This window comes from Melozone crissalis, unplaced genomic scaffold (assembly GCF_028551555.1).
Source record: "Melozone crissalis strain CALT ecotype California unplaced genomic scaffold, PUWL_Pcris_2 ptg000042l_1, whole genome shotgun sequence".
NCBI classification, from domain to species: Eukaryota; Metazoa; Chordata; class Aves; order Passeriformes; family Passerellidae; genus Melozone; species Melozone crissalis.
The window spans coordinates 29,118,310-29,144,438 of NW_026535820.1; the positions used below are offsets into that span (position 1 = coordinate 29,118,310).

The following is a 26,129-nucleotide window of genomic DNA, read 5'->3' on the forward strand; positions in this document are numbered from 1 at the left end:
TAACAAGCTCTTTTTAAAGTACAGAGAACCATGTCTATTAGCAAATTTTGGAGATCTCTTATATGGGCATTTTAACATATAAAAGTCATTAGTAATTTGTTTTGGTTTTGGGAAAAAAGATATATCTTTAGTTTAGAAAAGCAGATTTTTTTAATCAGTTGACAAGGATTGTTTTTTAGCCTTCTGTCCCTAACTTATTGTGAGACTTGTGCCAGCCCATCCATCCATCTTTCACCCATTTCTTTAATAACTTTTTAAGCTGTTGGCCAGTTTCAGTGAAAACTGACACCCTGTAGTAGCTGCTGAGATAAATTAAGTTCATGTTTCCTGAAAGAAGTGGATGAGAAGAGGAGTGAAAAAGAATCACAGAGGACCAGTCGGGCAAAATTCAGCTGTCATGCATTCTTCTGTATTACAATCCAGCCTCACCACCCAGAACAACTGTTTTTTATTGGATGGGGATATCCTGAAGGAACATGTTGGGGAGCCGTTGTTTGCTGCATTGGTGCATTGGGAGATTTAGTGAACAGGGCATGAATGCATAGGAAATCATGCTTCAGTTGGTATAATGCTCATATGTCAAAGTATTGAGTCCCAAATTGTTAGCTGCAAGTTGTCAGGATAGGTCCTTTTTAAAGGTAAAATTTAAAAGGTATTTTTCAAAGGATAAGGAGGAGACCCCCAAAATCTCTGCTTATCTTTAGAAAAAAGGATCATTTGAAAAATATTTATACCCAGGCGATTCAGACCAGTGACATTTCTTACTGAATAGGAAGAAGCTTCCCACTGTGGAGAGATTGTTCCACAAGTGCTTTTTTTGGCACTTTTTCTATAATTCATTCACTGATAGACTGACATATTCATAGATCTATATAGATGTATTTACTTCAGGAAAAAGAAGCAAAGTTTGAAGAAATGGTAAGTTCTTTTTACATGCTGTTAGTGATACTGAGCATCCACAAATTCTCATCACATGGTGTCCAGTGGCTCTGTTCCTATTTGAAATTCAGCCTCTTCATTTACGTGACTAAATGTGACTTTCATCACATTTTAATTTTAATTTTAATTAGTAGTCTTTAAGATTTTGATCAGCACTAATAAATTATAGCACAGTCATATGGTATTTAGCTGATTGATTTTTGCATGCTGAAATATAGTCATTTTGGAGAGCAGTAAAACTTTCAAGTAGAAGAAATGTTTCAAAGATAAAGGAATTTGTATTGGATTTGTTCACTTGTGTCAGACCAGAGAGGAAAGTCCTAAGTGTGAACCCTTGTGAGGGCAAAGCAGGCGTCTGCTATCCAGTCTGTTTTAGATAAATGCAGGGACATCAAGTCAGGCAAAGAAGGCCAGTGAGTGCAGCTTTTGGGAATAGCTTTGTGTTTCCTGGTGGTGATGCAGGAGGTGAGAGATGAGAATGCAGTATTGGGTGATGTTAGCACTGTTGGTACTCTGCATTGCAGAACTTGATTCTAAAAGGCAAATATTTGTTTGCTGAGTTCTTTTCCAGCTGCATCTGTTCCTGGCTTCCTCTTTTGTTTGGATGTCTTTTCTCTTAGAAGCCTACAACATAACATCAGGAGAATCTTTATTTTCTTTTCCTGCTCTGAAGTGCCCATTTTTAGTTTCAGTTCACCAGTAGCATGGCAGGAGTACTGTAACAGAAAGGATTATAACTAAGCCCCTCTCGATCTCAGCATCTCTGTTCCATAGCTCAGTTGGGAGTCAGCTCTCACTGGCTGGAAAGTGTGTACTGTCACAGGGTCGATAATAGAAAACAAAAACAAAGCCAGTGGATAAAATCCTGGATCCTCTGATGTTATTCACCTTCCTCCCATGTCCTCAGTGAAGTCACAATTCTCACCTTTCATGAAGGTACCTGTTTCTTAGGAAGGAGAGAAATGGAAAGCCGGGGAGCTGGCAGCACCTTCCACAAGACTTTGTATCCTGAACAAATAAAAAAGTTCAACTAGGCAAGTAAGTAGTGGGATTGAGAACCAATTATTTCTACTTTTCACTTGATTTTCAGAGAGGATCCTAATCTCCTAAATCTTGCCAAAAGACATCTAAATCCAGAAGCATGTACTCCTTTGGGAGTTTCTGTTTTTCACTTCTTTCTCTACTTGAGTTTGCAAGTTCTTGCATAACTGAGTGAAATCACTGAGGCATGCTCACAAGTCTTTGTCCTGGGGAAATGGCTATGTCTGCCTCAAGACTTTTGGTACATTTTTTAGACAAGAAAGTCCCATTTCCTGTATTTTTGGGAATGTGTTAGAGGCCTGAATATTAGACAACTCAGGATTCATTTAGTTCATAATGAACTGCTGTCTGCAGCCTCATTCAAGCTATTGTTTAGGATTCTCAGCTGAAAGGACACAGGACAAAGTGTTTAGAAGCCTGTTGTTTGGATTTTCTAAGAAAATTATATGGAGAACATAACTGAAAACAGAAGAGTGTTTCTGAAATCAGGGATTATATGCTTTTGGTTACTGGCAGTTCCTTGCTGTCTAATGGCAAAGTTTCAAAACAAAGGGTTGATGCATGATGTTTCGTGCCAGCTAATGTACTTTCCTGGGACAGAGGACAGGACTCAGCCTTCCTCGAGATAAGGGCAGCCCTAAACTTGGGAGTTTTACTCCTACAATGGTTGCATCACTGCTATAAAGTTAGGGGCAACATTGTTTCCTTTTCCAAAGCAGATTAGAGTGTCTGATGTTGCCTATTGGTGACGTATATCTTTCATTAGAAACCTAATTTATGCAAATATATTGAGACCTACATCAGTTCTTTATTATGTCCACTAATTGCATTGTTGGTTTGAATGGTTATGGAGGACAGACTAGGTTGCCACCTCATACTGCCATGCCCAACAGTGCAACTACACAAAAAGCTTTCTACCCTGTATTACTGATACCCTGTCTCTCAAACCTATCACTACTCTTTTTGCCTATTGAGGATCATATCCTCCTCAATACTTAGATTATATTTTTTTTCTGAGGCCAAGACCATTTTCTTTGTTGTTTCTCTGTACAGGAATTGGTGTATCATTACCATGTTTTGCTGCCCTCTCAGGTCAACATGCTGTGCAGTGACAATGTACCAGCTTTCTTGGAGCTACTTCTTAATTCATAAACATAGGATTGCATTTCACCAGAGGAATACAGGAAAGCCTTTACTATTGTGGTGAAACCTTATTGTTGCCAGGACTGTGATACTGTTAAATGACTAAAACCTCAGAGAAGGTGTAACAGCTGAGAACCTGCCTTCAAGTTGAAGTGCAGTATCAGTGCCTAATTCCTATAGTCTCCTTATAAAATCTTATCTCTCCCTTATGGACTAGTAGTCCAATATCTTTCATGAAAATTGAATGCATATAAACAGAATTTTTCAAATATGTATGCAATCTTAAGTGCCATTAGAAACAACCTTGGCTTTGATTTTAAACTTGGCCTTCAAATATGTGTCTCTCTAAATGCATTTCTGGGTGCATTTTTTTGTTTTGTTTTTGGAGATCATGTCATTGTTATATAGCTGAAGAAAGGGTAGTACTGAGAGGAATGCATCTTGGAATACAAGTGGAACTGTTTAGACTCTCTTCTTTAAAGCACAGTTTCTTTATCTATACCCATCCAATACTTAGAAAGGAAGGATTTCAGAATATTATGAGCTATATTCTTCTCTTACTATTCACCTCATGTTAGTAAGCTGCTGTTCTGCAAACTCATGGAAATAGCACTGAAACAGAGACTACTTCCATATCTGCAGCAAAAAAAACCAAACTGTATGCATCTGATAACAAAAAGGAAACAAATATAAATAGATAGATTTTTTTTCTAAATTTCTATTACTTACTTTATTTATATTTACTTTTGGAAAATACATGGCTTGTTTATAATAGCTGTAAACTCTTCTGGCCTTTAAGGATACGTATGGATTAATGACTTCTCAAAGTATTGTTTTACAAGAGTGCTTTAGCATTTTTAGGGTGAGTGCTTAGTTGAAATAGTCACTAAGGGCATGTTATTCACATAGGCATTTTTTGCACCAAACCTGTGTATTTTTTATTATCTATGCCCTCTGTCTTGAATGACTAAGGTCCTTTCATATATGTACATATAACATTAAGCTTGTGACTAAGTCCAGTTGTTCAAAAGTTAGTAATGTTCCCTAGAATCCCATTCTGAATTAGACCTTTAAGGACTGCATTACTATGATATGATGCAATATAGATTCAAAGGAATAGTTTAGTTTTATATAAAAGATGAGGAGTGCAGAGTCTTTTTGGTGCATTCTGTGTGTTTGTTTGCTTGTTTGTTTTTAGTTAAGGAGTGCAATATATGTTTTCTTTAGCTGTAAAAGCACAATCAAGGCAACATGATAAGTGAGTCAGTGTTGTAAAAGTAAAACTAATTTTGCCTTCACTCACATGAGCTATAGAAGGAGGAAGCTTTATTGTCCCTGGGAAGGTGATAAGGCAGAGTAATTGTATATTATACTGTCCTGGAACATCTGCCTGAAGACTGTTGGAGCAATTCATCTATCATGGACGATACAGCATGTTTTGTCTTTCTGCTTTAACCCATCCCCACTGCTGGCCTGCACGAAGGTTTTGATAGGGACTGTGCCTGGGCTGGGGCTCACATTAATCAGTCCCCTTGTTCAACACTCCAGCTGACATAATTACAACCTGCGCACAGCAGTTATTCAAGTTGAGTCCTTGTCACTCGTGGTGCGAAACTACACAGCTCAGATCCCGAAGGAGATTGCCTTATCACACAGAACAAGGGCTCACAGGAGTTGAAGAGAATAGAAATGGGAAAATGTCTTCCGGGAGTACTATATATTCCTTTAAAATAAGACATTTGAGAGACTTACAAGGGACAAAGAGAAGCATTGTGCAAGGTCTGAAATGAACAGGTTATTATTTTTAAAAGGATTACACAGGCCATTTTTGTGAAATGGACATGCATTATTAAATAAATTCAGTGGTCTCTCTTATCATTCAGTGGCTCTGCACTATTAGTTTTCTTCAGAAGTGATAAAATAGTTTTTGACTTGTATAAGCTTTAAGTATCTCTCTGTAGAAATCATCAGAACACAACTAATAAAAGTGCTCATATTATACCAGTGAAATTGGCACACACATAAGGGAAGACCTGCAAGGATCAGAGTTAAGGGTGAAGGAAGAAGCATGCAAAAGGGCTTTCGAAGATGAGCAAGTTCATTAGTTTCTGCTGTTGTGTGATACCAGAGTGTGAAAGGTGAAGCTAAAGAGAAAGTTTCATATTTTGCCATTCTTCCCTCTTTTCATGTTAACCCTCTGTGGGAAAAAAGACAAGTCCATAGCATTATCTATGATAATGAAAGAAATTTATTTTCATGTAACATGATGGGGTTAATTTTATAGCGTGCTGGGCTTTTTCTTTAAGACAGAACCTTTGCATACATGATCATAGGATAATTTGTTTGGTATTGGTCTATAAAATTTCTCAATATGACAGGATTTAATTGGTATCCAGAAGGCTTTTGCCCTGGCGTTTAAATTTTTTTCTTCTTGGGTCAGGTTTTTGAAGTAACACCATTCAGGCAGTTGCTATTCTTCTCAATCAATAGATCTAGAGTGTTGCCCTGATTTCTCATCTAGTTAAAATCATGTCATGTGTGTTAGACATAATTGTGTATTGTTGAAAGCACAGTGAAAAACTGTCTATTCTGGGTGGTACAATTTTAATCTAATACTTTTACAAGACAGCTTATCTGCAACTTTGAATAGTCTGAAGTAGAAGTGCAGTAGAAGCTACCTTCTACATTTTACTTTACATATAAGTATGTTAGGTGAGTCAAATACATAGTTCGGTGCTTTCATTACATTTCAGTATCTTTTGGTTAAGTACACAGCACATTAATTTTGATGTGTAGGTCTCCAGTGAAAGTCCTGCTACATCTCACTGAGCTGCAGGGCATCCTTATAGGCAAATGTACTCTTGTAGGAACAAAAATCACGTTTTTCTTGCTCCTTACTCTTAAAACCAGTTCTTCTGGAGTGAATGATGTCTGTGAAGTAAGCTCAAAGTACAGAGCCAAATGCTGCATTTACTTACATTTGTGCAGAAAACGGCATTATGAGGACATAATCTGAAGAGAATGATGTTTCTCTGATATATGCTTTCAACACACATTTTAGATTAGATAATCAATCACACCTCCAATTAAACACCCAAATTTGACTTTCAGAATCTAAGATGGCTTTGCAGTATTGACAGCCAGGAAGAATATATTTTAATTTGCAGACTGAACAAATTTCCATGACATCATGGAAGCACAATAAATGGCTGACCTCACAATGACATTTTTCAGACTTGAACTGTACTTCTTGGAGACTTTGAGCCCAGAAAAAGCCTTAAGCTCAGCCAGTCTGATCTTCTACAGAAAACAAACTGCATAGGTGTTTTTTTCCCAGTTTGCTCTGTACTGAACCTCCTACTTCTGACTGAATTTTATGATCTAGAAACATATTCAGGTTTGATCTGAAAACAGGCAAAATCGTAGAACCAAAGTTGTAGAATCACAGCTTCTCTTCTGTGAAAGCATAATTGCTGAAGAAATTGTGCTGCTTTGTTTCTCAGTTGAATTTGACTGTAACTTGTAGTCATTGCATTTGGTTTTGTATAGATTTTCTCCAGGTTAGGTTGTCCCTAAATCACACCTTTATTCCATGTTAAATCTCACGGGCCAAGCTCAAGTGTAATAAGCAAAACAGAAGAGGGTTTTATTAAGTGTTTTAGAGGTTTTTTACCCCACTTAACTTCTATTTCTATTTATAATAACTTTGTGGCTGTTTATTCCCTTTTTTAAATATAGGCAGGAAGTAGATATTCTAGAATTAGTTTCTCCAGTGTCACAAAGAAAGCATTGCTTGCTACTTCCTTGCTTATACACTAAATATAGCATGGGGCCTTTTCTGCTTATAGCATCACACTAGAAATTCACGTTAAACTGATGGTCCACTAATCCCTAAATAATTTTCAGTGTCACAGCTTTTCACAGCATTGTCCAAGTTACTTGCATGCACTGTGCAAAGGTGGGAGAGCTAACATGTAATTGTGTGTGTACATGTTGTGATTGAACACGCCTGGCTTCTGCGAGTGCTCTGTGTGATGGCAGTGTCATCCTTATTAATCATGCTGCCAATTACCGTGTTGTCTGCAAATTTTATTAGCAGGGATTTTATATATAGTTTTGGCATGCATAACAAAAGTGAATCTTTCAGACAATTATTGCTGATTCCTTTGATAAACTGGAACATTTGAAATGAGGAAGAAAATGACCATCTCTTTTTGCATGGGGGGTTGGGGCTGGGATAGGGCAAGAAGAGGCACTGTATTAGCATTAAAAAAACCTACTTTGAGCAGAGATCGTACAGACCACAGTGCCCTGGGTATGAATCCAGGCTGCAAAGCAACAGGATCTGTCCTCTAGGGAACTGTGTTGTCACTAAAATGGCTGAAGGAACTGACACGAAGGCCAGTTGGACGAAGTACCATCTGCATCTGAGATTGACAGGCAGCCTTTAGGGTCTGTTGCTATCATTTCTGACTCCAGCAACATTAGGAGTCCAGTTTCATCTTGTGCAGCCGCTAGATTGCACACCCTTTCCTAGGCTCCATCTGCACTTCTATATCTGTGAAAATACTTTATGTGTTCCTGAGGATATACAAACAGACTCCACAGAATTGTTCGGTTACTTTATGTGGTCATTAAAAGAAGTACAATAGGGAAAAAATTGATGTTGATAGGAAATGCGTGTCTTCAATTAAATTCATCCCAGCTTTTTTAAAAAATGGATGTTTTCCATGGCCTCATTTCAGCAAGGTATTTGATCATGTACATAAATTTAACCTTGTGAGTCATTCTTTTGAAGTCAACGGGGGCTGCTTGTACTTAAGCCACAAAAATGCGTAAGTACCTTGTTAAATCAGGGCCTGTGATACCTAAAGCCCAGTCTCCATCCTCGCACCACTGCAGAGATGCTGTTTCTCAGACCAACCTCTCTTTTATGCCATCTGCTCTAAGAAGAAAGGAAAGGGGGAGGGAGGAAGCCCAGGAACAATGGAGTGATTATTCTCAGTTACTGTGAAATAGATGAACTCCACCTGCTATTTCTGCCACTTAAACCTTGGCTGACACAGTGCAGCAGTGCAGTGTGCTCAGCAGACCCCTGCATCCCTCACGCTGCAGGCACACAGGCCCTTGAGCTGGGCCAGCACAGAGACCACTCTGCCTGCAGCAAAGTGGAAGCCAGGAGTTCTAGAAAACATTACAGAGAGTTTTCAGGAGCAGATCAGTCCCATGAAAAATAGTTTGGTTGTTGTTGTTTTCTTTGTGGTTTGGTTCCTTTTTTTCCCCTTTCTTTGTTTTGCCTTTTTTTTCTTCTCTAGTTGTTAAAAGGAGACACTGAGCCTCTCTCAGAAGCGCTGCTGGGGAGACTCACAAGCTGAGCAGCTCAGCTCTGCACAGCACCTATGGGGACAGTGAGGACCACAGCACACATGCAGAGCTGAGGCACACTTCCATGACTTTCTGTACCCTTTCCACCCATTCCTTCCAAGTCTAGCAGTTTGGACAGGTTTCTATCTAAAAGCCTCTTCTTTATTTCTTTCTCTCTTTTCTTGTAGAAAATAGAATTAATTGAAGCATTTAAGGCAGGATGCCTTAGTTTCTTGGAGTCACAGATGGGCTTTCTCCTGGAAAAAATCAAATTTTCTTTAAATTGTGGAGTCTGTTGTTTGCCAGTTTTTTACAGAAAATACTCTGAAAATTCATTAGTAGATCTAGATGCCAACACTGGGCCTACATTTTGGTTTTTGTTCACTGTGCAGAGTTGTAAATGGCTTTACAGATTCCTCAGAGGTAAACAAGACTCGAGTACATCTCTTCTTATTTCCCTTCAGAATTCCCAATTACCCTGAATTTGCCTTTAAAAGCACTTACTCTGGCTATCGTAATGATCAATTACTTGAAACTGGGAATTTTCATTCCAATACATTGTAAATAGAATGGTGGATCCGTGTCCAAATAACAATTTGGACATGCTAGTCTGCTGAATGGAGCTCAGATACAAGCAGTAATTATCAATCTTCCATCATTTTCTGTGCTGACGCACAAGTTTTTGCTGCTTCCCTACAGGGCTCAGCTACTTTTTAGCAGCCAGCATTGGACATCTGTCACACATACTGTATGTCATAACAAATAGATCATTACAGAAAAATGTGCAAAGCTAAAAATGTAGAAAAGCAGAAAACATTATGATTATTATCCCTGGATGTTGGTATAATACTATCAGAATAAATCCCAAATACATTTTTATTATTTTCTTTGTGAAACTGACTGTATTATAAAATCTCATTAAAGCATGTAAATGTAGTGTACTCTTTTTTATGGGCTCCTTCATATTGTCTGAGTGGCAATACATGGCAGTACATGAAAACATGGCAATACATGAGGCCACCAGGTTGTTGGGCATGTGTTTTTACGGCACTGTGGGTGTGTATTTCAGTCACCTTTTCTGGGTAGAGTTGAAAAGCTGTGAGCAAATACTCGCTGCAGAAGCAGCTATGGTGGCAAAGGCATTGCTTGTCCCCAGCAGCTCGCTGCCTCTGCCCACCAGAGGTCTTTAGGAGCAGCACAGGGAGGTGCTTGGCAGCAGTGACACAGGCAGAGCTGAGCTGGCACTGGGACATTGGAATTGCCCTCCTGAGCTCCCACAGAAGGAGCCGTGTGCTGCTAATTCCAGCAATAGTGTTGTGAATCACTTGGGAATTGAAGTTGGTTGCAGAGCATATCCATGCAATTGTATCTCCACTCACTTAAAACCTGAATAAAAGGTAACACTTATATCCATGTGATTGTTTCCCCACTCACTTAAAACCTAAATAAAAGGTAGAACTTTTGCTTTTAAAGGCAAAGAGCAAGGAAAAAGAAATCCAGGTACATGTTAGTAGTGAGGAGGATGAGAAAATGTATTGCATTTCTTGTACATATATACATAAATGTGTGTGTTAATATCTAATAGATATTGCAGTTTTATAATGTTAGTTTCAACATGTTACCACATTTTTGGCTATGATATTTTGCTGGTTTTTTATTATTTCTTGTGCAATATTGTATTGACTTGTAGCACTGAAGAGGTAAGCTTTAGCTTTTAAACTTGCAGTCTGGATTGCCAGTGGTATGTGCAGATTATGTATTATTATGTAGCTAGTTTGCACTACCTGGCAGTCAGTTTATTTTATTTTACAAACTGAAATGTAGCTAAATCTTGAATAAGCAGGGAAGGATTTTTTGTCGATTGGTTGGTTGGGTGGTTGGTTGGTCTATTGGTTGGTTGGTTGGTTTGGGTTTTTGCTGAATAAGTGGGCAGAGTGACTGTCGTTGTGGAAGTTTTGATTGTATAACGTAATTACCACAGATTGAGGTATTTTTTTTTCTTTCCTGTCAAGAAAATACTGCCCATTAGGTTGTTTACCACCACCCTACTGAATGCTAGTTTCCATAGAGTTTACTGACAGCAAGAAACAAAGGCAGGAGACAAGGGTTGCATTTTGGAAAGCAGTAATGCTGAAAACAACCTGAAAGGTCACCGCATTTAACTGAGTGTGCAGGAGCTCTTGGTGCTGCAAGAAGTATCCAGGAATTCCCAGAATTGTCTGCAACTGGAGAATGCTGAGCATGGGGAAAGTCATGGCATCCATGTATTCAGCACTGGTGTGAAATGTGAACTTATTCAAAGCTTAAAGCAACTGAAAAGAAAGTAGGAGAACCTGATGATTCCTCAGAGTGAGTTGAGAGGAGCTCAGTCTCTGTAGCTCTTCCCTGGAGATCCAGGTATTAGGAGATTCTACAGCCAAGCAAGGTGTGTTGGACATGTAGCACTGTTAGCTGAATGCAGGGGGATAAGAAATGAGACTGTTTGTAAAACGGAGAGTGATCAACTTAAGAGTAATTTGCCTATAATTTCAAAAGACTCTCTGTTTCTCTCCATCAGAAATAATGTTTCAATATCAAAAGGGTTGTGATTTGAGAAAAGAATCACTGGGCAGATGTTTATGAACTGTGCTATCAGTGAGGTCAAACTAAATATAACTTTGTGTTTCTAAAAATCTATGGCTCTCTTTTTCTAGCATAATTACATTATTGCAGTTTTGATTTCAAGACAGTTTTCCAAGTTCGATGGTATTTTCTGTGAAAGAAATACTTGCAAACGTTTGGTGAATAACAGAGGTTAAGAATCTACAATAGTGCATGTTGCTTCATTGAGAAGCTTGCTTTCATCATAATTGCTTTTATGATGAAAGGGTCCAGAAAGTATCTCGATACTTTGCTATTTTTCAATCAAAATGCTGCAATTTCTCTTTACTTGCAGGTTTCATAGCAGGGTATAAAGGCTGCAGAAGATCTTCAGAATGCTATCTATATGAGGGTGAACTTGATACATACTGACAAACAGGGGAAAAATAGAAATCTTTTCAATCAGTTGGTTGTAGTACTGTGTTTGTTTTTATGTTGTAAATAGTGATATCAATGGAGCTGCCCTAAGTCCTTTATGTTACATACATTTCTCTGCAGAAAGGAAGTTTATACCTAATGTTCTGGAGAAGGCCTTTTGAAGGTTTATTTTGTGCAAATAAGAGTCCTAGAAGGAGCTAAAATTTTAAAAAATTAGTGGACTAGATAATTAACATTTTGCCTCATTTGCACCTCTGAAACCTTCCATTTCCATGTCTTGCAGTAAGTATCTTTCTGAAAATGTCAGGCACTGCATAATGGAAGAGTGTTCTAATTTCAGTTTCTTGTTAGTAAATAGGAAAAAATTTATTACTTCCTGCAATATTTCATTTAGCTGTTTAATAAAATGCTAATATATTGTCATGTAGAAAACCCTTAAAAATATAGAAACATTCCTATTCTGCATGGGCAATTTTAGTGACAGATATTTTGTGAATTTCTCTTATTTCATTATTTTTTCCAAAACACTAAGGAAAAGACAACGACAGCAGTCACAGGTCTGCAGTTAACTGCTGAACTTGGCTGTTTACAGAGGCACCCAGATAGGGTGGGAGATGTCTTTGGAGACATTCAGAAATGTTCCTGGGCACCTGGCCAAGGGTCATCCTTCCTGAGCAGCAGGGATGGACCAGACAATCTTGAGAGGTCCCTTTGAACGTTAAGCATGCTGTGATTCTGTGGCTGAAGTGCCATTTTAAATTTGACAAGTGATTTCCAGTTTATGATACTGGAATATGCAGCAACCTTTAATTTATTGACAGCAGAAAAAGTACCTGGTTGTTAGGAAGGGACTTGTAATGGCAGCAAGGAATGTGCAGCTAGAACAGCAATGGGAACGTATTGCTGTGTGATGGATGTTAGAGGCAAATGCCCTTTTTTGTCTTTTTCCAGAAGAGGTTTTCTGTTCATCTTAAACAGTAGCTACATTTCTCAGGAGAATCTTACCATCTGTCTCCCTTATTTCAAAGTTCTATCCTTTACAGAAATGTGGGAGCTCTCCTGGATGTGGAAAATAGGCCTATGCCCTTCCCATTATATTAGTCTTTCATGGAGGAGCTCATACAGGTTTGTTGCATTGGAAGTATGCATGGAAAGCCCCTCGTATTTCCTGTTCATCTGCAACATACCTTAGCAATATGTTCCATCTCTTCTTTCACTGTATATAGCACTGACAAGACACTGAAAAATCCATACAGGTCTCCCTCTTCCCTTTAATAGGGTTTTGTGGGATTTGCATCAAGTCTCAGACTTTTCTTCACATCTAATAAGAAAACTTACTGCAAGACATGAAATAAAAAGAAAACTTTTCATTGTGTTTCTCTACATCAGAATTAAATGTAAATTCATTGACTGTAGCTTTGGACTGATTAAGTCACTCTAAAGAGTTCTCTTCCTGTTACTTAAGAACATGGACAAATTGACAGAAATATATAGATTTGATTTTAAAAATGGATCATAAGGATGAAAGCATGCTTACATGAAGCAATGGTAATAGTAATTTAACTTAGAAACCTCTACTTTACTGTAGCTTTACTGAAATACAGGCTAGTCTCCTAAAACCTGCATTTATTTTTTTGTGGCCGTAATTCAGACTGGAACTCAAAAACCAGAAGGACTTTCCTCAAACAATTTTTATTGCACTGGGCTCTGTTTTCCAAATTTCAGAACAAAGGAAATCTGTATTTCAATGTTTATAAACACCTGGAAGTGAATCTTATCATACAAGGCCTGTCAAAACCTTAATTATCATCACCATTGCAACATTATAATGTTTTAGTTATATCCATGTCATGAGATAGCTTTGATAGAAACACAGTGCTGTTTAAAATCATAGGCCTCTGTGTTTGCACATACAATATAAAGTGATGTAACTACACAGACTTTGTGTTGGTGGGGGTGTTTTGTGTCAGACATATGATAACATGCTTGTACAGTACATGAGAAAAGACTCCTAATAAAACACACATTCAAAGCACACTGAATAATTAAAACAGTTTTATATGCAGTACACTTTTGTCCTATCGTATTTAAAGGTATCACTTGGATTCAGAAGTGCTTGGATTTGCCAGTTGTTGCCATCATGGTTTACCTTATGATGGCAATTGCTGCTTTGCAACCTAATACGAGGGGCCATTTGTAATGCCTTGTGATCTCACATTCCTCATTTCTGATTAAGCCTTCCTGGCCTTGTCACATGGAAAAATATGGGTTTAATTTTTTTATATCTGTATGTTGGTGTGTTTAGTGACAGATTTTTACTGGTGACTGAATAAATGAGGCTTCAGGAGTGCTCTGTTTAAAGTGGCCGGAGCAATTTCCAAATCAAAGGAGATAGAACTGGCCTTTTATTGCTTAAACAGCCTGGGTTTTCTTCACAACTCTTACATAGCTCTCCACAGATCCTTTATATATTTCACAGAAATATTTCAAAGTAAAAAGTTTTATATATTTCCTTAGCATAGTATGAGAGCTGAGCTAAAAGAACACAGATATTTTATTTCAGATTTGTATGCTCTGCTTTAACCTACGGCCTTTTAAAGTATAACCCATGATAGAAGGTTACCAGGTTGTCTCCTGCTTTCATTGCAGTATACACTACCTTTTTTTCATTTTGAAAAATACGTATTTCATTTTAACAACATTTATGGACACTGTAACTTTTTTAGGGCTGAATTCTGAAAGATGCTGAGGACCAAGATTTTCTATATTTTTCAGTGATAAGTGTCTTCTCTGACATTCTCAGGCATCTGATCATGATACCAGTATATAGCAGATGGACATGACAGAGGGTGAGCTTTGGCAGCACCGTAAGGCAGATACCAACTTCACCATGTCCATTTCCGAGGGAGAGACAAGCACTCCAGCAGAACTTCAAGCTGCTACTTCCAGTTTATTTTGGAGGTCTTTTTTTTAGGTGCTTGTTACTGTAGAATTTCTGTCATGACGTAGAATCATGATGTCATTTCTAACATTCTATCATCTATCATTTTCATCATACTGTAGAATTTCTACCCGATGATGGATATATAATCAGTTGCCCAAAATGCTACAGTAGCCTTACTTGAGCATTTGTGAAGTATTATGCATTTATGTAGTTTACGTGACTGTTTGTACTTTTTTTCAGTTAGGCTGAATTACTGTTCTTAGTTTGGTAATAATAATAGTATATGCTAGTAAGAAAGTCCAAACAATAAACAAAACACCAAAGCAAGCAATGGTACACATGAACAATTCTGTTCTTTTGAGTAAAAAATAAACATACAGACTATTTCTGATTGAAATAAATGGTGCAGCAGTGTATTTCATGTAGGATTAATCACTAAGTTTGAATAAGTAGGAAATTCTAATGCAAAATAATTTTGTAATGAGACTGGAATATTTCAAAGACTAGAAATTAAAAATTATTGTCATATGGATCTCTCTGTGAATAAAGGAAATATGAAATTTTTTTCAGAAATATGATTATAAATATTGCTTTGAAATGTGTTCAACTAATTGTATATGTAATTTGACTTTTATGCATGAAAACTCCACTACTTTCACAAAAGCTGTTTTTAAGATGTAAACCAGAATCCGTGTGTATTTTCAAAAATATGTAAACTTGAGCAACTCAATTCTCTTTCCTAGGAACAGTTCACACAGTGAGATGAAAGTTGGTGGAACATAGTTCAAAAATCATTTACAACAACTCCTGTTGAATTTGGAAACTGTGTAGGAAAGGGTCATGTGAGCTCCAGTGGGACTATTATAGGCATTTGTGTATTTCAATTTTGCGAAGTAAAGATTTTTCTTTAATTAATTTCTGTTAATTCTTCTGCTTAATTTCCGTCAATCACTGATTACCATGAGAAAAATAGAAATTCTGTAAATGTGACAAATCAATCATTCTGGTTCAGATGTAATGTTCAGTTAACCTGAAACAGCTTTGGGAGCCATCATGCAAAGGACAACACTTGTGCAAAACCTAAGAGGATGCAAAAAATCTACAGATAATGAAAAATGAGTGATGACTACTGATTTTCTGTTACAACACTAGGTTTTATTTGAACCACTGGTAGAAAATAAATATACATCTTTTTTTCTTTTTTTTCTTGCTGTTTAGGTCTAACTGTGCAGAAAATATCCGTAAACACATCTTGCATACGGGAAAGCATGAAGGAGTAAAAATGTATAACTGTCCTAGGTGTGAGTATGGAACAAATATCCCTGTGGAGTTTCGGAACCACTTGAAAGAACTGCACCCAGACATTGAAAATCCTGATCTGGCATACTTGCATGCTGGTAAGGTCCTTGCTCCCTTTGCTTACAAATTCTTTTCAAAATGCACGTGCTTAAATGATAGTAATAACAAAACAAGAAGTTATTGTCGTTTATTCTGAAGAAGAGCATGGTTTCAAAATAGGCTTCATCCTCTTCAAGTTTTCCAGGGTTAAAGATTATGCATTAAGCACTGAAATCTATTCATGTTATACAAACAAATCTTGCCGTTCAATAAACATCAGAAGTGCATGCTATTTAGATGCCTCATTTTGAAATCTAACTGAACTTTTAGGGAGAAATGTTTTTTAACATTTTTATTAAGTTCTCTGCCTATGCTATTCCCCCAAGAACAGAAAAACAAAATTCCATAGGAATTACAGTGGCAAATTAATGCACTGCTTTAAAAATTCTTAGATTTCATTACAAAATGTAGACTGCTTTTCATCAGAAGATAGAACAGCAGAGCTCAACCAACAACTTAGATGTATCTTTTCAGGCTTTGTGTTAGAGAGCACACACATGGAAGTCACTGGAGGAATGCAAAAGAAAAACATTGCTTTGGAAACAGGAATTAAAAGAAAAAAGATGGGGTGTCTTCTGTTTAGGAACAAATATTTTTAGTTTTTATTTGCTTTTGGGTTATTTTTTAATAGATTCTACAGTTCAGATTGGAAGGCAGAAGATTAATGGAAGCATCAAGTTGGAAAAAAAAATAAAGGGTTCAGTGGTAGGAGGTTAGGAGAAATAACAAAATTAGTGTGGAGCTTGAATGAAATGTGATCTTAATGCAGGAGAGGCAGATAACTTAGACATCACTGAGTGGAAAGACAAGTCAGAGCTGTGGGAAAAAAGAACAGATGGTGAGAAGAAAGAGTTGGGGAATCCAGAGGAGGAAGAAGCTATGTGGGCCAGAGTCTCCCTGAGATGCAAATTAATCTTCCATTGAATTATTACTATTAGTACTCCTGTGTCAGATGTGAATCTTGTGTCAGGAATTAATATCCTAGTTTTTGATACCCTTATGTCTGTAAAAAAACAAAACCTGGAGAGTTTTCATGCAGTTTTGAGTACGTACACTGTAGTTATTTTAAAACCTCTCAGTCTTCTCAAAATGACTGCTTGCTTTCCTGACTAGAGGCAGTGTATTATTTGTACCATATATTTCTATTTGCCAAGTATTCCACTTCATTTTGGAACCAATCATCATGTCATGTCAGCATATGGTGGATAATATCTGGATGTGCAAACAAAATGCCAGTTGGCAGAATACCAATTTCAAAATAGGTCAGAAAACTGATCACATTTCACCATAGTTCTCACTAAAGCAAATGAATATTCAACTCAGAGCTTAAATCCAGACATTGTTGGATCTTTATTACAATAATCCCACTTAATATGAAAAAATCAAATGCTTTCAATAGGCTGATAGATATAACAGAGAGCTGTAACAGTGATAGAATCAGTAACATTCCGAAATTACAAACATTTTATGTACATTTTGCCATTATTAGTTCAAGACTATATCTGGATAAATCAATTGTTCATTGCAGCATGCTGTGGTTAAAACTGTTCAGCTTGCCTGTCTTGGTAACACAGGAAAGCAGTCATCAATGTGTTGTATCCTAATGATATTTCTTTTCTATACATTCACTCTTATACTGTAGAAATCCTCTTGTACTAAACAGGGTACTGTGCAAATATATTAGGACTAGCAAGAACAGATTGTCAGGCTCGCCTAGGACTGGTATGCAACAAAAGTCTTGAAACATTGTTTGTGTAATTCCATTACAGAAAGGATGATACTGTATTTTCCTTTCAAAAAGAAACACTAATAAAGAGAAACCTGGGTGATAATTGTGTATTGATACCACAGTTAAATTAAGGGAAGTTTATTTTCTTCTTTTCCATCCATTTCTGACTGCTGGACATCTGAGAGTTAAAGGTTTTAGAGAAGGTTTTTAGAGGAATGAAGGACAACTCCTGTGCCCTGGCTAACATCCCTTATAAAAATAAGATTTGTTCTGTGTCTGGTTCACAGTTACTGATGACTTATTGGTCATTGGCTGCACCCACAGAGAATCTACAACACGACATAGAACCCCTTAGGATGATAGGAGTATGAAAGTGTCATCCAAGATTGATTTTTTTTTTTAACTTAAACATATTTGTCTGTCTTTTATGTTCTAATATCGCTTTGTAAGAGGAAAGCTGGCCTTTTGCTTCTTTGAGCAGATAGAATAAGTATCTTCACTGGCAAACAGACAAACACCAACTCCAGCCACTTTGAAGGACAGGCAGAAATTCCTTCACCACACCTCATCAAGAGTGGAGCTGTGGGGTACCTTTGGGATGTGACTGGGAGTAAAAGCCAAGTCTGTTTCTTGTCTGTGAAATTAAGATTGACAGTTGGATTTCTAATTTAGATTTAATGTTCTTTATAATTGTTGCGGGAAGAGTGGAAGCTTCAGACAAGCCTTAGCCTCAGATTTTGGCAACAGTTTAAGTTCAAGGAATCTCCCTGGCCTGCAAGTTCTAATGATGGCAAGTCAGATCTGTTTATAAAATGAATTATTTATTAAACAGACAAGAGATAGCAGATGAAGATGAGATCTTAATCAGAACCACTTACTACAGAGTATAAAATGAAAAAGAACTGCTAGTAGCTTACAGCATAACATAAAAATGCACAATATCAAGGTACCTATATTAGAGATAGGAAAAGAAATAGTATTGATTAGGAGTCAAATCTAACTTATCACTGAAACCATGGTAATGTGCACATTCCTTCACTTAATCCCTGGGGACTAACTGCAAAGCAGGTGTTCCTACTCATGGGAGAAACTCCACACATTTCCAGGGAAATGTATAGAAAATCTCTGCTTTGTGGGAGTTTGGTATGGCTCTTACAGTTTTAAAAGTGGATATCTGTCTGTCAAAAATCTGGCTTATCTTTCCAGATCTCACTTCCTTTAGTAAGATGTTTATTGGCAGTTGGGAGGTGTTAACCCCATGGTGCCAAAATAACTCACTGTAAGAGAGCTTGTCTTGTTTGAGTTATCTGACTGGTTAACAAACAACAGATAAGCTCTGGTGGGGGTGAGCTGCCCTGCTACAACAATATAATGCTCTAATATTAGTTTCTAGTTAGCTTTCTTTGGCAGCTACTGTACTGCTTTATAGGGTCAGTGTTAGTAAGGAGATTGAGGAAGCTGCATTTCAGAGGGAGAGGCTGTGGAAGATGGAAGGCAAAAGAAGTTGTCTTTTAGATTTGTGAGGATTATACTGTAGTTGCAAGGTGATAGCACTTCTGTTCTAAATTGATATATAGAAATGCCAGCAAACTAGATCTTCAGATTTTCTTTCCTCTTTTTGCTATAGGTTCCCTCTGTCATAGGGGGAGTTATTTAACTATACAACTATATTCCTTATAAATTTTAGATATTTTAAAACAATAACAGTCTGGATTATACTTTTGTCTTTAACTTTTAAAATTTATTACATTTGAGCAGCAGGCTTTTAATACACACAAGTCAACAAAGATATATGCAGAGCACATAAAATTGTGAATTGAATTTGATATACACTTCAAATACCAGTTTGTGCATTTAACCTTAATTTTTATATGAAGCATCAAATTTGTTTCTTAAAAATGTCTGTGTGTTGTTCTGTAGGAATTTGGTGCCTATTTCTCTATATTCTCTGATGCATTTTCTCAAGGTCTGTGTTAAAATTGAAATTTTGTTGGAAAAAAAGCCATGAATCCAGAGACTGTTAGCCATTATCAACAATGAATTTATTTTCTTTTTAAAACCACTTTTACGATACTGATAGATCTTACAGCTGTCTAAGAACAGAAATGGGCTTACGAGCAAGGAATCCTGCAGGTAATGTTTAAGTGATAGAAATTTGGTTCTAGTGGAAACTGTTCATGTACATTCTTGTTGTCCATGTGCAAATCTGAATGTGTGTCATTACAAATGGAAAATGAATGCAATAGATGAGTGAATTGTCATATCATGTTGGTGACTATCATTTTAGTGGTTTTTCTAAAAATTAGATAGTTTTATTTTAAAAAGTTTGTTTCTCTACTGTGGGCTTGTCTGAATTACGAGTCTCAAAGCAAGCTGAAGGAATATTTTGATTCTTGTGTGTGTTGCATTTCCAAAATTCTTGAATTTATTTTGTTCTAACTGATGCTACATTGCAATACTGAGTTGAACTAAACCTGAATACTTTGTCAAGTGGGACAGGAGAAGGGCCCATACCTGTGGTAGATCTTGCAAGGGATCAGTATTCCAGTTTTGTTTCTCAGTGCTTCGTCTGCTTTGGAGAAACATCACTTGGTAGAGATAATTTCAGTTTGAACTAAATGTTCATCATTTAGGAGCTCTTGTCTTATAAACATTGTGATACTATTATAATGCATTATTTATGTCCAAACAGTGTAATATCTATGCCTGAACATCTCCATTATTCCAATAGCTGCAGAGTTCATGGCATCTGTGGCGTGCCATAGTAGCCTTCTGTGGATACTAAACTGGTCATAAGCAAAAAACTCTTTAGAGAGAAGGGAAGCAGTTTGTTCATTATTGGTTTTGTGATGATGTTGAAAGTTATGCAGTGATACTGAGTGTTTTTTCCATATCGTTATTTCCATGCTGCACTGTAAAACTGGAGATGATTTCCAAGAATGAATGCAACCCTAGAAATCAGAATAACCTGTTTTTTCACTGAGCAAAAGATATAATGGTCCTGCTTTTTGTACAAGTTTTCTCATGTGCAAAATAGGTGCAATGCAAATAGTTTAAGTCACAAAGCTCTTGCTGTAAAATGGCTTCATAATGGTCAACTATGTGATTAGGGAACTGCTTAAGGCATTGAACAGAAAATTTGGCGATGTTTAATTTAGAATTAGCAGTCTTCTTGGGAGTCATTAAAAAAAAAAATCAGTGAAGCCAGCTCAACTCATTGTACTCTTTGGTAAGGTTTTTCTGTTTTTTATTCCTGTGACAGTGATACTATGCTTGCAAAGCACTCAAATTTTCCAGTGTGTGGTGAGACTCTACCACCCATAGCCCATGAGTAGGAGTGGAGGATCACTTACTCCTATGGATGATGACAGAACTAAAAGTGTGAGCTGCTTCCCTGCTCTGCACAGACATGTTTTGGGGAATGCTTGGAAGTACAGCTTTGTGTGCCTGTGCCTCTGTGAAAATTATAGGTGCCTCTGGGGTTGGGCATTCACAGAACAAAGATTGTGACGATTGTGTTTTGGCAGTTGGCTGCCTACGTGGTGATTGAACGCTTAGTGTTCATGAAGAGTTACATAATTCATGACCAAATGATAGATAGGTACTTGATTATAGTGTATGAGTTGCTTCACAGGGAGAAAATATCAGACATGAGCTACTCTTAGTCTAGCTGAGAAAAGCCTAAGAAAAATCAGTTACTGAAAGTGTAGTCAGACAAATTGAAATGAGAAACAAGGTGCAAACACTTAAATATGAGGTCAATTGAGCTCTGGCAGCAACTAGCAAAAGAAATTATTCTTCTTCTGTTCCTTTGAGCCTTGAGAAGACTGGATGTCTTTCTGGAAAATAGGTTTTAGGAGGGCCCAAGCTTGCTGGGTTCGCTGCAAAACATAAAGGGGCTTTGATATACCAGAAGTCAGACTATTATCTAATAGTCCTTTCTGCTCTTAAACCTTCAAATAGTGCTAATCCACAGCCTCCTGTTAAGGGCTGTGTTTGTGAATCTGTTTGTGTGTGTGATAACAGTGGAATAGCTGAGGAGCCAGCTGAGTCCCCCAAAGTGTTCTTTCTCAGAGAGTCAACATTCACATCATCAGTGCTAAATTTTTACTCCCTTTGAGCCGGAAGTGGAAATACACTCACTTAATCTGTTTGTTTCTAGTAAGTCAATAAATCCATGATAAAATATCTTGTAACATGCATTTATTTATTTGTTTAATGTGTTTAAAGAATCCATATAAAATCCTGCTCTTTCCCTTGCAGTTCCCTTACTGTGTAATTGTCTGTTCTTTTATATATCTTTGAAAAGTGTTTTTCCAAACTTTAAGGGTACTTTTCAAAAGGCTGTGCTTCCCCACATTTCTCTTTCTTTCTTTGGCTTTTGAGAAACAGGGCTGTACCAGCAACCTGCAGCATGATTGCATCATCAACAGGGGACAAAATTGTGATCCTATCAGTTGTAACAGTTGCAATATTCATGAATGGAATTCTGAAAGTTCAAATAGTTAATCCCAAATAAAATTGTGATCTTTATCCCACTTGACAGCTACATTTATCAAATTATTAAGAGAAAAAATTGATTGCTAAAAGTTATGGTGTGATCTATTATGTGATTTTATCAAGGTATAACTGTATTACCAAGTAGAAACTGCAGACTTATTCAGAATGTGAATTGGACACACAGAACCTGATAATATAGCAATTATATTAGTATCCTGGTGCTTTTCTTTTCTTCTTCTAAATATTTTTTGCTACTTCTTTCTTTTCCATCTTTTTGATTCTTTAGTAGAAAATATGGAATTAAAAAATAGGAAAAATGAAATAATAAAAGCCTGTTTGCTCTAATACTCTCTATTAAAATTTATCAAATTTTATCAAAATACAAATTTAATCCAAATTTAATCTAAATTTATCAAAATACAAAAATATAAAATCAGTAAATGCTATTTATCAATGCAGCAATGGAAATACAAGTCAGTTGAGTACTTATACAAACTTATAATTCATACCTGATGTAAAACCGCCAAAGAATAGATACACAGTTTTGTTTGCACAAGTATTTAATTTTTTTTTAATAGTTAATGTTCTTAGTCTTTATCACTGTTTAAATAAAACATTTTAAATGCTGTCATTTGAAGTGATATTAAAATTATCATTGCTAGACATAGGCAAATCAGGTGCAAGATTTTACAGCAGTGGAATATTGCTTGGGTTTCTACTCAGATAAAGCATTATTTTTGGTGGCTGGTATGCTTTAAAAAAAGAAAACAGCAGCAGCAGCTCTGCTTCAAACAGGTTTGCTCTTGTCATAGCTATTAGTACCAGTCTTTCAATAGCATGTCATGTTGATTGGCAGACACTCCCTTTCCTCTTTTGTGAGGAATAATAATTTTAGTGTGTGCTTGAAATAAAAACCTAGTATAAATGATTTTCTGTTTGTAAAGGAGAAAGCCAGGTTCTTTTTAACATATGTAGATTATGTATTATTGTGTTTCAGGAAGGATTAATCTGTGTTTAAAAAAAAAAAAACAAGTAATTTTTTTTAGAACTGTCATTTTTTAGAAGGCATTGTATGCCTAGCAGAGCTTCCATAGCCAGGATATTTATCTGGGTGGTCGTGACATCAAAGTTGGTTCTTTCCAGGTAACAAGTGAAATAGAAAAAAAAAAATTGACTTCATGAAAGTACTTTGTCTTTTTTTTTTCCCTAGGATATTGCTTTTTCTGCTGCTGTTGAAGAGCGTAGGGACTCCTTTCATAATTCCTTAGTTGCTTTTCCTGAACAATCAGCATATATTCCTGCTGAGTGACATGAAAGGAGGTGTTGAAATATTTTGATGCAAATATTACATCATCTAATATTCAAAACCCACCACTATTAATATTAGTTACATCCTTTAAGTGAAAGGTATTCTCAGATAAGAATGAAAACCAATCAGTCTCACTGAAGAAAAAAATATTCGGAATATACTTTTAAAGGAAAAGGAAAATACTGCCTAGACCATAGTGTGGAACACCTCCTAATACCTCTGCTCAGTGGAGGTATAACAGGTGTCCTGTTGTGTGCCATAAGCTGCAGGGCCATTGCACAGGGGTTTCCATATTGTGTAGAACCAGAACCTTGCAGTCACAATCCTGCTTTCTTTCCAGTGCACTTCTGCCCACTGCCCTCCTAGCAGTCATTGTTCCTTTTCTGAAAACTATCCCAGTTTGTAACAGGACAACCAACTTTTGTGGTGTGAACTATTGCTCCTGAGCAGATGAATCTCTTTGTCCATATCTAAATATTTAATCTGTGTGTTGGTGTGCACCTCCTTTCCTGTCGTTCCTCTCTGTGGCATTCCAGTTCCCCAAGTTGGGAACCTGGCTGGCCAGCATGGGGGCTGTGCCATCGTAGATAATAGAGAAACCCTCTTCAGGTCTGAATTTTTGTTGAAGCCTTAATGCACCCTTGGATGAGCGTCTGCTTTGCAAATTCCTTGCATTGCCCATGCTGGATCCCTGCTGGTATCCATAAAGACTGGTGCCTCTGCAAGGATGTCATGTTCACCGATGAAAAGAAGGTAATCTTACTCCAAGATACTATTTCATTATATTAATAGATAAAATATCCTTCATGAAGAACGAGCCACATTATTGCCTATTTGGAGCTAAAAATAGGCTATCCTAACATAAAACTTTTAAAGCAAGGCTGAAATATTTAAGTGCAGAAGCAGAAGAAAGCCCTTAAGACATGACAGCCATCTAGAAAGGCAAAAATATTTAATTGTGCTAGAAGATATATATGCATAATAGTCTGTGGCAAATGTAAATAATAAAAGGAAATACTAGTATTGGAATAGCAATATATTAAAATTCATACAAAAGCACCAAAAAATGGGATATCAAGGTCATCAAGGAAACTTCTCAAACAAACAAAAAGAAAGATAATAATCTTAGAGGAGGAATAAAAAATAAAGATATATAGCGCCTAGGATTAATTCAGGATATTTTTATGTGGAGATTGTCCTATACTCTAATTGCTTTCCTATTATATTTTTTTAAGTCTAGATCTCTCAGTCTATAATCTAGGGAAGTTATACTGGAATTCTAAGAAATAAAAAGATCTTATTTTTTAATTTTCATTAAAGTAAATATAAAACAAATATAAGACGCAACTTGAAGAATGAAATTAAAGTTTTTATTTGAACGTGTGATAAATTTTTAATATATATAGTAGATAAAACTTATTTAATAACTTACATATTTAAACTATATTGAAAATAATTATATATTCTTAGTCTGAGATAGAAGTAATTTTTTAAAAATTTAATTCAAATGAAAATATAAATAATAAATATCTATAAATAAACTTAAATAATAAATTTTCTCAACTGTGCTGTCTTCATGATGTACTAATTATTTTATCACTTGCAGAGTTGAACTAACAGTTCTTCAAAGACCTATGGGCACTCTATTTCAAATAACCATAGCAGGGTGTATTTTGCCTCCATAATGTCACCACCTCTTGTTGGCTTTCTCTGCGGCTGTGCATTACTTAGGGGACACTTCATGCTTTTTCTTCCTGTGAGATGTTACTGGTGTCCCAACAATCTGCACTGAAACTATTCTTGATAAATAGGTTAAATTATTAGTATTTGTATCTGCTTGCAAGTCTTTATCTGAATTTTAGATTTTTTATAAGTTACACAAAATTACTTTCTTGTTAGTCATAGCTTCATTACTGCACGAAGAATAGCAAATGATTTCAGAATCAGAAAAGTGCTGATGTTGTCATGGTTTACAGCTATCAGCTACATGCCACGCCCCAATCACTCATTCCCACCAATGGAGGGATGATGGGAATCAGAAGATTGAATCTCAATCTCAAAATTGAGAAAGCTCCTAGGCTGAGATAAAGGTAGTTTATTAGGTAAAGCAGCACAGGAATTAATTCGTCACATGGCATGGCCTGGCAAGTGTTATCTACAGGAAAGCTGGGCTCCGTGGCATGTAACGGTGGCTTGGGAAGACAGATGCTGGTACTCCAAACATCCCCCCCTTTGCTTCTTTTCCCCTCCACTTTACATGCTGAGAATGATGCCATGTTGTAGGGAATGTCCCTTTGGTCACTTGGGTCAGCTGTCCTGCCTGTGTCCCGTCCCAACTCCTTGTGTGCCCCCAGTTCCCTCACTGGTGAGGTGGGGAGCAGAAAAGGCCTTGACTTGGTGCAAACGCTGCTCAGGACTAGCAAAATCATCCCTATGACAGTTTCCAGCTCAAATCCAACACATACCAGCAGCTATGAAGTAAATTAATAAAATACCTGCGCCGAAGCCAGAGCATAGGTATGAGGGGTTGAAGCACAGTGTTAGTTCTGTGCATGGTGCTTTACTACTTTGGATCATGAGTGAGGAGAAGAGCCCTCAGCAATAATTGCTCCAATGAATCACAAATCATTGCAATTCCATGCTGATTTTTAAAATTTCTTCTGGACTTTCTTTTTGTTTGCTTTCATTAATCCAATCTGTGCTGCACTGACTTTCCATTAATTCCTTGACATGGCATCTTGAGT

The 26,129-nt window shown here is 36.8% G+C and overlaps 1 protein-coding gene across 2 annotated transcripts in view; it reads left to right on the forward strand.

Moving 5' to 3' along the window:
- The window catches only part of ZNF407 (zinc finger protein 407), a 332,858-nt gene that overhangs the window by 219,106 nt on the left and 87,623 nt on the right, over nucleotides 1-26,129 (forward strand). For both annotated transcript variants that reach the window (XM_054284975.1, XM_054284976.1), the window contains exon 8: nucleotides 15,668-15,846. In XM_054284975.1, coding sequence (XP_054140950.1) covers nucleotides 15,668-15,846 — 179 coding nt within the window. The remainder of the gene's footprint in view (nucleotides 1-15,667; nucleotides 15,847-26,129) is intronic.